This window comes from Carlito syrichta, unplaced genomic scaffold (genome assembly GCF_000164805.1).
Source record: "Carlito syrichta isolate Samal-C Ts95f unplaced genomic scaffold, Tarsius_syrichta-2.0.1 Scaffold122049, whole genome shotgun sequence".
NCBI classification, from domain to species: domain Eukaryota; kingdom Metazoa; phylum Chordata; class Mammalia; order Primates; family Tarsiidae; genus Carlito; species Carlito syrichta.
The window spans coordinates 95481-107892 of NW_007066145.1; the positions used below are offsets into that span (position 1 = coordinate 95481).

At 44.0% G+C, this 12412-nt stretch overlaps 1 protein-coding gene across 1 annotated transcript in view; it reads right to left on the bottom strand.

The window, feature by feature from the left end:
- REC114 (REC114 meiotic recombination protein) overlaps positions 1-12412 on the bottom strand; it is a 94991-nt gene that overhangs the window by 5158 nt on the left and 77421 nt on the right. Inside the window, exons 3-4 of the mRNA XM_021707631.1 lie at positions 9965-10048; positions 4723-4935 (exon numbers count right to left, since the gene is read on the bottom strand). Coding sequence (XP_021563306.1) covers positions 4723-4935; positions 9965-10048 — 297 coding nt within the window. The remainder of the gene's footprint in view (positions 1-4722; positions 4936-9964; positions 10049-12412) is intronic.

The following is a 12412-nucleotide window of genomic DNA, read 5'->3' on the forward strand; positions in this document are numbered from 1 at the left end:
GAGGGTTAAACAGAGGCTCCAGGGTCCATGCTGTCTCGGGGGAATCTGTGATAATGAGGGGATGTCCAGGCAGATGGGAGGTGTGAAGGGCTGGGCTTGGGTGTCCAGGCTGCTGCTGCTGCACTCATCAGACAAGCAGTGGTATCCACGCTCTGTGAGAGCAGAGGGTGTGATGCAGGGAGAAGCAGGGCCTGCGGAGGGCAACCTGGCTCTCAGCGATGTGTTTGGCTGCCATTAGCTGGAGGATGCCATGTCCTGTTGTCCTAGAGACGCTGATTATTGCTAGTCAGGAGAGAGCAGAAAATTAGATCTGGAAGCATCAGAAAAGGGGTGAGGTAGGACAGTGAGGAAAGAAAGAATAAGGACAGAACTAGTCAAGAATACTAAGATCAAAGGTGCTGAGAGGCCAAGATTCTATGCCCCGAGCCCTTAGACAAGGTTCATGTCGCTGCTCAGCTTCTTCAGTTTCCTCATCTGTAAAATGAATTGGGCATTTGTGCCCAGTGTTTCTTCCTTCTTCCATCTGTGATGTTCAATGCTTTCCTGGGATACACAGCAATCCAGCTCACACGGTGTCCTTCAGACACCTGGCAGGTGCGCACCAAAACCGTCAAACACCGCAGCCAGGTGGGCCTGAAGTGCCCAAGGCTGGCAGGCTCCAGTTTGAGACAGGCCACTGCCATAGCTGCGAGCAGGAAGTGCTGTGCACACCATGGCTGGATGCTGGGCTTTTTGTGCTAACAAACGAAAGAGTTATCGGAGCCACTGCCGACCTTGTTCCGTTCCTCTCTTGGGGGGCCAGTTGCCTTGGAAGCCCTCAGGTTGAGAAACACCTGGTTAGGCCACGGTTAATAAAATTACAAGGCTGAGGAAAAGTAAAAGCTGAAATACAAGCCAAGAAATGACTCAAGAACTTGAAATAGAAAGGTGTAGAATTATCTCTATTTGTAAATAAGGGAGCAACTATTTTAGACTAAAAAACATATAGGTATTAGAGAAATGACACATCTGAACACAGGAGAGCAGCTCGAAGACCAGAACTTGGCCTTGGCTCATAACTCTCAAGATGAGTTCTGGGAAGGACAGCTTGATACCAAATGTGTGCAGCAGCAGCTAAGGGCAAACCTGAGCATGCTCTGCCTTCAGGAAGACCAGAGTGTTCAGGCAGTGTCTCACACTGCCTGCACCCTGGCAGTTAATTTTGGCTTTGTCTTGTCTTTTCTGCAGCTTCAGATGCTGCATCTCATCATGCTCTCTCTTGGCTGTGGGATTCCTGATCATTGCTAAGTATTGACCAGAATGGTGATTTGTTCATTTGCAAAGGGAGGCATATCTAAAAGGGTAACAGTACTGACAGTAATAGTAATGTGGATTGTTATTTCTTGTATTTGCCAGGCATTGTACTAGGTGCTTTTGTGGTTGTTTGAGGTGAGGTCTCACTATGTTGTCCAGACTGGAGTGCCATGGTGTGATCATGGCTCACCATAGCCTCAAACTCCTGGGCTCAAGCAATCCTCCCACCTCAGCCTCTCCAAGAGCTGGACTACAGGAGTGCACCACCATACTAGGCTAATTTTTTAATTGTAGAGATGGGTGTCTTACTATGTATCCTAGGTTGGTCTCAAACTCCTGGGCTCAAGTGATCCTCCTGCCTAGGCCTCCCAAAGTGCTGAGGTTACAGGCATGAGCCACCACACACAACCATACTAGGTGCTTTCTATAACAGCATTTCAGTCTCACCATTTTACAGATGAGGTTCATTGGCCTGCACAATGACCATGTAGCTACTAAGGCAGGGCCAGGATTTTAACCCAGATCCATTTTGACCCCAAAGCCTGTGGTCTCTGCAAGACACGCTGTCTGCTCATCTCAAAACACCAAGTTACAGATCACATGAGTCTCTGAATGCAGAACCAAGAAAAGACATGGTCTCCTAACTGCTTCTGGGGTGCGTCCACCTGGACACCTGGGACCAGGCTTTCATTCAGGGCTGGAGCCTCCCCGTCCTGAGGCCCATAGCTCCCAGCCCAACTGTGCTCCAGGCTGCAATTTCCATCACTGGCAGTTTTAAATACCAGGATCGTTGTGTGGCCTGATACGGCTCCATTCTGATGTGTCTTCATTTCCTCTGTAAGGAATTCCAGGCCTGGTTCCCAAATTCTAGAACCCTCTTGGGCTCTTGTACTCCATGCACTGAGTGTACTATATTGTTGTCCAAATCTTATGGGCAGTGAAACCTATGGAAAAACATCTATTTAAAGGGCAAAGAATCATAAGCCACAGAGTGCCCTGTCACAAACCACTGCATTTGTAGGGCGGGGATGGTACATATGGGTGGGGATGTGGCATACTGGTCAAAACCAGACCTTGACTTGAGAGACAAGAGACTTCAGCATTAAAGCAGCTTCACAAAAATCAAATGAAGGGAAAGATCTCAAAGACCTAAGTGTTTGGCAAATTAAACATATTCAAGAAGAAATCATACAGCACCTGCTTAGAGAAAAAAGTTCTTTTTTGTTTTGAGCCAGAGTCTCTGTCACCCAGGCTAGAGTGTGATGGCACGATCATGACTCACTGCAGCCTAGACCTCCTGGGTGCAGGAGATCCTTCTACTTCAGCCTCCTGAGTAGTTGGGACTACAGGTGTGCAACACCATGCCCAGCTCTTTTTTTTTTTGCTTCACTGTAGAGACAGAGTCTAGCTGTGTCCCAGGCTGGTCTTGAACTCCTGGGCTCAAACAGTCCTCTTACCTCACCCTTCCAAAGTGCTGGGATTGCAGGCATGAACCATCACATCAGACTGGTAAAAGATTCTATGATAAATAATGGAAATTTATGTTCACCTTACGTAAATTACGAATGACAAGAAACTTGGTGAGAAGACAGCAAAGATGAATTGTCTTGGTTAAGGAAAAAAAGGATAAAGTAATGGGAAAGCCAAATTTGGAAAATTACTTCTCCAAGTAGAAAATAAAAACTTAAAACCGGAATACTGTCCAAAGAACAGAGGGAAGTGCTTATTCTCGCAATATTTGAGATTGTCCAAATAAATGCTAGCACGTGTATTTTTGGGAGAATTTCTGTAGCCATAAGGCTTAGATTTTTTATCTCAAGACCCCTTATTGAGGCCCTCAAAGAGCTTTGGTTTGAGTTACATCTATCTGGTATTTATATTAGAAATTAACACAATCTTAAATAATATTAATTTGGATTTAAGATAAACCCATATATTCATATTAAAAACATTTTGATGAAAAATAGCTATCTTCCAAGACAAATTATAAAGATTTTTGTAAATATGTTTATTGTCTGGCTTAGTGGAGGTGAGCCCGACCCCATCTGACTCTGTGCTCAGTGTGCTGTAGTCTGTAGCTCTGGTTGAAGTTCATGAAGAAAATCTTGCCTTACTTAAATATGTAGATGGAGAGGGAGGAGTATTTTTAGCTCATTCAGGATCACTGATGAGAACTCACATCATTCCAAATTCTGTTCCTGGTTGCTACTGACGTGAATTTATGTCTTTGCAAATTCTGTTTCCTCATCAGGGAAGACGTTTTTTTCAGGTTTATAATCCAAGTAAAAATACAAAGTACAGAATGCTTGTCAGAGTGGTGTCTAAGGCAAATGTCCAACTTTTCAGCTGTATTATAAAAAAGGTGACAATTTAGAAAAGACTATTTCATTTGTGCCTAACAAGAGAAGTTTGAGGCAACCAGTTTCAAAGATCTTTTTATTTTCACCCACAGTCAGTATTAGAAAAGTGCCGGTCACAAATGTTTTAAAATAGTCTTTTCACATAATTGTGGATACTCCTTGATGTAATACTAAAACCCAACAAGTGATAGTTGCTTAAAGGTTAGTTACAACATGGACTCTGAAACCAGAGCAATGAACTTGTTAACACTGTGACACTGAAGTCCGTCCTGCACTTTGAATAGTTTAATCTGTCTTGCACTTTGAATAGCTTTCATCCACATATGACTTTGTAATACCATGCTGTTGGTCATTGGGAAAATACTGGTTTGCTGAATACACATATATTTCAAATATTGACACATATCATCTAATGACTTAATTTTTAAAAGTCACATGCATTAATAGCACCTTCAGAAAAGTCTTTTGGATTAAGAAGGTATGAAGCTCATATGGCAGATACAGGTTTTCCAAGATTCTGACTTTCATTTGAAAGCTTAAATTGTATAATTGTTAATAAATACTACCAGTTGTTTTCCTGAAGTGATAGGCTCACTCCATGTATTTTTGAGAAAACGTCTGCCAAATGCAGAAACCTGAATGTTTCTAGTCTATCTGTTCTTGCAAGTAGTAATGGTCTTTTATGAAAAAAGAGGTTAGTTCAGCTCAAAACACACGTCACCAGGACGTTCCCCTGAGGCAGCCATCTTACTGCAGAATGTAGGGTGGTTGATGTTTTCACTGTGGAGAACATGGTGACTACCAGACCAGTTTGCCACTGCCTGACCTGTACTGAGATGACAGCAGCTTTCCTCGCATTGCTTTTGTCACATCAATACATATGTAGACACAGTGAAAAAGGCAAGTAATATCTTCAGATTTCAAAAAGAATTTTGACCTTATGGGTCCCCTGAAAGAGACATGGATAGCTACGGTGAGTACAACCTCAGTTTTAAAGTCACTCAACATCAGTTGTCTGATAAGCCTGATGGACTCGACAGCCTCTGTTGTCATTGAGCCCTCAGTGCACTGAGTTGCCAGGTGGCTCAACTGGACACCACAGTCGCCCTTGGCTGCCACTTACCCTGAGTGGGCCATGTGTCAGCTGCAGCTCCTGGCCGATGCCGTCAGGCGCCTGAACAGGCACGTACTGGGCCAGCTTCTGCACACAGCAGCAGCAGCGCTGCAGTGCCTGCTCCTTGCACTCGCCACTGAACTGGACTCGAAATAGGCGACTCCTGTCCTGTTTGACAAATCACAAGTTATCCTGAGAGACACGCTGGGTCACTCACCTTTATTTGCCGCAGGGTCTTCTTGCGGGTGGCGCCTGTGCTTGGAGGGGAATAGGTGTGGTTGGGATGCCATCACCTGCGCTTGCCGTCGTAGCACGAACAGCCCAGAGTTCATTTCTCTACCTGGTTTAGAGTAGTCAACTTACATGAAGCCACCCACACAGGAGTGTATGTATCGGGCTCTTCTGTGAAGAATGCAGATGTTAAGCCTAGCATCGTGACCATCCTGCTCACTGATTACATATACAGACCACACTACTAACTGGCAAACGTTTCTAGCCATGGTTAACAATCCTATATGTTCCTGTAAGCGACAAGTACCTGACTTTCCTGTTCACGTTATACACTATTTAAAGAAAGCCAAAAAGCACAGCCTTATATTTAAGTTGTAGAAGTCTCTTGGCATGGCTAGGAAAATAATTAGGTGTCATGCTTAGAAGGGTGGGCACTCCTACCCCTTTTTGCTGCCACTGTTTGGTTCTCTTAATTCATCTAATGTTTTCCCAAGTGTAAAAGCAATCCATTATCCATTACCCCTCCTCCACTGAAAAAATATGAAAAGAAAATATTCTAATATAGATATATGAACACACACATATTTAAATATCTTTTAGTACGTCATAACATAGAAAGGATATACACAAGGGGGTACTCCCTCAAAACAATTGATAACACATTGTGTATTCTTAAACTTCAGTCACCTTGAAAGTACTCTCTGATGCAAAATATCTATTGAGTTGCTTTTTTTACTGCTCAAAACAGTGTTTGAACTCGCCGATTTTGATGCCTTTTAGTGCTTCTGCCATTTTTTGTTCCACTTTTTCCACACTGGGAAAACATTTCCCTTTGAGGACTTTTTTAAATACAGGGAAGCAAAAAAGGGACACAGAGGTCATGGCGCTTTGGTCAAAAACCGCTGAACACTTGTGGTGTGGGCAGGTACACTGTCATGGTGGAATAACCAGTCACCTGTTTGCCACAACTTGAGATGTTTCTTCGGTAAATCGTGATGCAATGGTCTCAAAACTTCCAGATAAAAACTTTGGTTGACCCTTTGAGCCAATGGAATAAATTCCAAGTGTACTACAAGAGACCCGCCCTCTAAAAGATAATTCTGGGTGTTTTGGGGTCCCTCCTTGCATTATATATTTAAAACTACATTGCTGGTCTATAGCCTAATTTTTTATTTAACTACATAAAAATAGAAGTATACCTCATTACTTTGAATGGCTGAAGCGTGGTCCTTTATTTAACTGGCTTCCCACTGACAGACATCTAGGTTATTTCCAGAGTTTTTTTCCTATCATTAACCACAGAGCTTTGATCAGCACTGTTATACGTGCATCTTTGTGTGTACATGCATGAAAGCAGACTTGCTGGGTCGAAGGATGTGTGTATTTCCTATTTTGGTCGTGACGCCAAACTGCCCTGTGGCAAGGCAGGGTTGATCTGCTCCCACCGAGTCTATGCTCCCCTTTCCAGCTGCACCCTCCGACACTGGAGGTTTTTGTGTTTTGTTTTTAAAATTTTTGTCAAACCTGCTAGGCTACCACAGTTTTTTTAATTTTTAGTCAGGGTCTCACTCTGTCGCCCAGGCTGGAGGACAGTGGCACAGTCATTGCTGACCACAGCCTCAACCTCCTGGGCTCAGGTGATTCCCCTACCGTAGCCTCCCAAGGAGCTGGGACGACAAGTGTATACCACCATGTCCAGCTAATTTTTTGATTTTTTTTTTTTCTGTAGAGGCAAGGTTTTACTATGTTGCCTAGGTTGGTCTTGAACTTCTGAGCTCAAGCAGTCTTCCCTCAGCCTTCCGAAGTGCTGAGATTACAGGCAAGAGCCACCACACCTGGCCATATCAGAGTTTTAAGCTTTTCAGTTCTTTGATTATAAGTGAGGTTGAATAGTTTTTCTTATGCTTATTGTTCATTTGTGTGTGTGTGTGTGTGTGTGTGTGTGTGTGTGTGTGTGTGTGTGTGTGTGTGTCTCCTATTCATGCCCTCAGCCATTTTTCTCTTGGATAATCCCTAAACTATCAAGAGTCACTGAAAGCTAACGTTCCCTGAGGAAGGGAAAAGAACTAAGGCAAGAATTGTATATCTGGTTTGTGATAATACTAGGAATCTTCTGTGAAACTGAGCTGACTTGTTTATGACTAATTAGCTATTTCCAACTCACCCTGCTTTAGACTCTAGGAAGACATCTATATGAGGTACCTTTGTATTAGTTGTCTCTATCAGGATTCTGTAATTAACTTACTAAGCTTTTGACAGTCTCATTAGCAAATGTGTCTTGTAACTAGCTGAAAAGCCATATACACAGGCAGATGCTAAGTGTGTAAGTCCTGAGACTAGTGTAAAAACCTGAGACCAATTATGTAAGTCTGGAGGTATCTGTATGTAGTGTGCATAAGAATCAGCTTGGATAGTTAGGGTTTTTTTGGAGTGTAACTCCAAAAAAATAACAGTTATATGTCTGATGGCCTAACTGAAGTTGTCTTCTATGTATGCTTCTGTAAAATTCTCAGATAGATTTGAGCTTATCATCTGAAGCCAGAAATGCCACTTCAATACCTGTGGACCCAAGATAAAACCCAGGTACATCAGGACAGATCTGAACATCAGTTACCTCCATCCTATGTCTGGAGTGCCATGAGGTACTGCAATGGAACACCTTCCACTGGGTCAGCCAAAGGGACTGCTGGGTTGAAAATCTTGCTGCGATTTATTTTTATACTATAATTAAAAGTCAGGTGGAGCTTTTTGCTGTGAGATGTTTTCAAGTACACCAACAGTCATGAGCTGCCCCAAATACACAGGCTGTAGCTTCTAGCACCTCAGGAGACTGGCTCATAATCAACGTTTTACATGGTGGCTTCAGAACACTTCATTTCAAGATCTCCTTTTGCACAGACTCCTCAAGAAAACCCAAGTTGAGGATGGGTGCGTCTCTCCTTCCCCTCACCCATGCATGCTCACAGGAAATCACACTCTGCTCTCCTGTAGGGCCAGGCCTACCACGGGCTGGCTCCCTGCTAAGAACAGCACATCCACACACAGGTGCTGAGGCCACAGGCTCACCCTAGAAGAAAGGCCCAGGCAGCACCGTGCAGGACAGCGAGGACATGTTAGAGGCCTCTCACCCAGTGGGTCTTCACGCTGGCTTTAGACTCAAACCCAGATCACTGAGGAATTCCCCAAAACCACTAGGCCCCAACTGAAGCGATTCTTCCCCCACCAGGGAGCTCCTCTGCTGTAGGAAACATGGGAGAAAGCAAAGGGAAGGGACTGAAGCAGGGAAGGAACTCGGCACTTTCTGTGATTCTTTGCTCTGAAACCAAGAGACAGTACTCAAAGCCTTGGCCCGATAAAGTCAGAAACAGTTCTTCAGGGAGTTACTGGCAGTGAGGAGCAGAGGTGCAGGGCTGCTTTGAGGTGACTCCTTTGAACCCAGGTACCCGGAAGACAGGGAGTTACAGGTCTGCCATTAGCCAGGACAAGGCAAGAAGCACCAAGATACTCTTTGCCAGGTCGGGCAAAAAGAAGAATCTGTTGGCTCAATTGTTAATATATCAAGAAGGAGGAAAACTCATCTACAGGGTACGATATGCACAGGTGGGGTGGTGGGCACACTTAAAGCCCAGACCAGCCGGGCTCGGTGGCTCAGCCTGTAATCCTGCGCCTTTGGGATGCTGAGTGAGTGAAATGCCTGAGCCCGTGGGTTCGAGACCCGCCTGGGCAACTTGGCAAGACCTCATCTCTACAATAAATCAAAATGAGCCGGGCGTGGTAGTGCATGCCTATAGTTCCAGCTATTTGGAAGGCTGAGGCGGAAGGATCGCCGGAGCCCAGCAGGTCAAGGCTGTGGTGGCCAGGAGCGGCCATTGCACTCCAGTCTGGGTGACTGAATGAGACTCCAACTCAAAATAAATAAATAAATAAAATAAAGCACAGACCAATCAATATTTGTACCCCTCTAACACTGAAATTTTAAAAAACCCATATATATATCAAGTCAACAGATCAAAGGAAAAAACAAATCTTAATAGGTGTCAAAAAGCACTCGATAAAATTTAATATATAATCTTGCTATTAATGCACTTGGTAAAAACGTCTAGCAGGAGGACTAATAAACACCCTAATTTGGAGGCGGTGATGAGCACACAAACTGGAGACACCCAAAACAACTCAAATGTGAGATGAACGTATCTGTGATTTCCACTGGTGAGAAGGTCTGAAGCTACTGTGGTCTGTTGCTACATTCATAATGATAGGAAACGATCAATTCCAGAGGCCAGTGAAAATCCCTGGAAGTTCACGGACCCCTGAATCCAGTGGGGACTCTTTGGGTCTGTATGCCCTAGGCTAAGACCCCATTCTCTTGAACACCACATCCAACTCAAAGTCTACGAGTACATCCAAAATTAGTATCTTTCACCTAAACCTCAGTGCTATCTACTCAATAAATGTCATCAGATCGATTTGCATAGTTATTTCTGAAGGAAAATAATTCAGGTGATTAGTCTGCATGTTTCTTTGATGAGGCTCATTCCTTACATTTAATACAGCTAGAGAGAAAGTAAAGAGGAATTTTATTTTTTTTAATATTAAAAAGATGGCAAAGCATCTTCAGTGAAGCGCTTGAAAACAGCCACCTTCATGAAGACCGAAACAGCATAACAAGCAGCAAGGTGTCCAGCTCTCCCGACCTGGGCGTGGGGTGGAGGCCACCATGGCCCCCTCAGATGTGCACCGATGGTCCCACAAACTCCAGCTCCTTAGCAGTGGCCTCTGCTAACAAGGTCCTGCCTGCACAGTCTTGTGTCATGTGCTGCTTGCACAAACCTTTCTTGAACACAAGTGTGTTCTTCCTAGTACCATTTCACCTGCACAGAGCAGCTCTCTCCCAGCGCACACAGAACCTGAGACATGTGTGAGCATGAGCTCACCCAGAGTCGGCTCCTCAGCCGTCTTAGCTTGCCTTTATGGTTGTTCCAAACAGCAGACAGTCCACACGTCTTACGATCTTCAACCAGTCCTTGCTCCCAATGAGTGAAAACCCTTCCTGGAACGAAATAATTAAGCAAAGTTAGACAAAAAGAGCCATGAACAACAGCTACAGTGCAGCCGCTTCCTGCTGGAAACTGTCTATGAATTTCTTCTGTAACACAAGCACAGGAGCGGTGACTAAACAGCCCCAGCGCCAAGGGTGACGTTAGACCAAGTCCCCATGCCCTTGGGCTCTTCCTGAGTGAGCAACATGGAAGAGTCAACCTTTTTTCTTTTTTTAATCTTTTCATGTTGGAAATCAATAAAATACTAGGATAGTCAATGTCCATAGTCCCGTAGAAAATGCATTTCTATGCCCGAAGAATTTGTCAAAATAAGACTTCCTCCCCAAAACAAGGGCTTCATTGTACTAATTTATTAACCTATCCGGCACATCTCTAACTGCACAGTGAGATGTCTCTTTACAAGAGTCTTACTTTCAGATTCCTGTGTGTGGAAATCTGAAGCGATTTGCTTTTGGATACCGAATGTTTTGTTCTTTGTCTCCTGAACAAACAAATGGCAAAGAGGGCAGTAGGGGGCACACAAACCTCAGAGGAGGAACAACCGCTGGGTACGTGGAGTGACAAGATGGACATTCTCTGTGGTTTATTAATAAGGTGAATGGCCAGATGATCTGATGATGGCAGCTCCTAGGCTCAATACCGTTTCTGGTCTCCTTGGGCTGGCAGCCCTGAGTCAGAAGAAGGCTAGCAAACAGTCAAGCTAACCCGGGATGGCCTGACTGACAGTGTGCACAGACTACGCGTGAATGGCCTTTCTACCCTGAAATGCTCACCCACCACAGCCAGGGAAGGCTGCTGGAGTAATCGAGAGATCCCGAATTCTTGGAAAACAAAAGAAGATGTAGTCCCTGATCCATTTGAACCTCACAAAACCTCTCTTCCTAAATTTGAATATGATGAAAGTTGCAACAACCACAGACATTTACATCCTGGGAAAAGTGTGGGTTCTTTGTTTTCATTTTTTAAAAAGCCAATCCTAATATGGTGATTCTAAGTGTTTTATCAATAGCAGGCGTGTTTTGCTTTTTTTTGAGTGGGAGTCTCACTCCGTTGCCCAGGCTGGAGTGCAATGGCATGCTCCCGGCCACCGCAGCCTCAACCTGCTGGGCTCAGGAGATCCTTCCGCTTCAGCTTTCCAAGTAGCTGGAACTATAGGTGTGCGCTACCAAGCCTGGCTAATTTTTTGAATTATTGTAGAGATGTGGTCTTGCCAAGTTGCCCAGGCTGTTCTCGAACCCATGGGCTCATGCAGTCCTCTCACCTCAGCCTCCTAAAGTGCTGGGATTACAGGCTTGAGCCACCGTGCCTGGCCATGATACCTTTTTTTTTTTTTTTAAGAAGTTAGGCAAACCACTTGTGATTTCTTCTTAAAACTCTCAGAATCAACAGATAGAAATATGTTGACTATTTCCAAAACATATAGGTCATTGTAGTTCAGATGGCAGCTTATGGGGAAACTAGCACTCAGACACATTGCTGGTGGGAGTGCAAAATGGCCCTTCACTTATGGGGGACAGTTTGGCAGTATCAAGATTACAAATGAGTTTATCCTTTGCTAGGTGTCCCAGTGCTGGGAATCCATCTTACAGGTCAACCTGCACACACATGGAGTGATGCATGGACCAGGTGACACACCTCTGCTTTTTTTTTTTAACAGTAGAAGACTAGAAAAAACTCAAATATGCCTCAAAGGTGGATTGGTGAAGTAAAGCATGGTACTTTGTGAAATGGAATACTATACAGCTGTAAAAAGTACTAAATGCTATATATATTAGCACTGTCTAGTAGAAATAGAATTTGAGCCACATATGTAACTTAACATTTTCTAGTATCACTTCAAAGAACAACCACCCAAAAAAACTGATGGAATTAAGTATTTTATTTAACCTAATATGTCAACAAACATTTCAACATGTAAAGCAGTGTAAAACATTATTAATGAGAGCTCTGGTGTGTTTTTACACGTACACCGCATCTCATGGTGGGTGCTGTATTTTCAGTGGTTAAAGTGAAATGTATTCCTCCCAGGACAACAGAGGTGAGTTTAGTAGAAAAACGTTGACACTGCTTCTGTGTTTAAGGTTAATAAAATTTAGAATTCTATGGTTTAGTTGCGCCAGCAACATTTCAGGGGCTCCATGGCCACATTCAACCTGCACTGGCCCCTTGGCCAAGGCAGCTCTGTGTGAACTGAACTCTACGGTTACGCAAAAAGTCAGTGACACAAAGGTGTTCCATGATGCGCCACCTCTTCCTTATGAGACAGAGGGAAGATAACAATGAATATTCAGATTTGCTTGCATTTACATGAGGGCTGGAAGGAGGAGTCACAAGAGGCTAAAATCTTCCCTGCA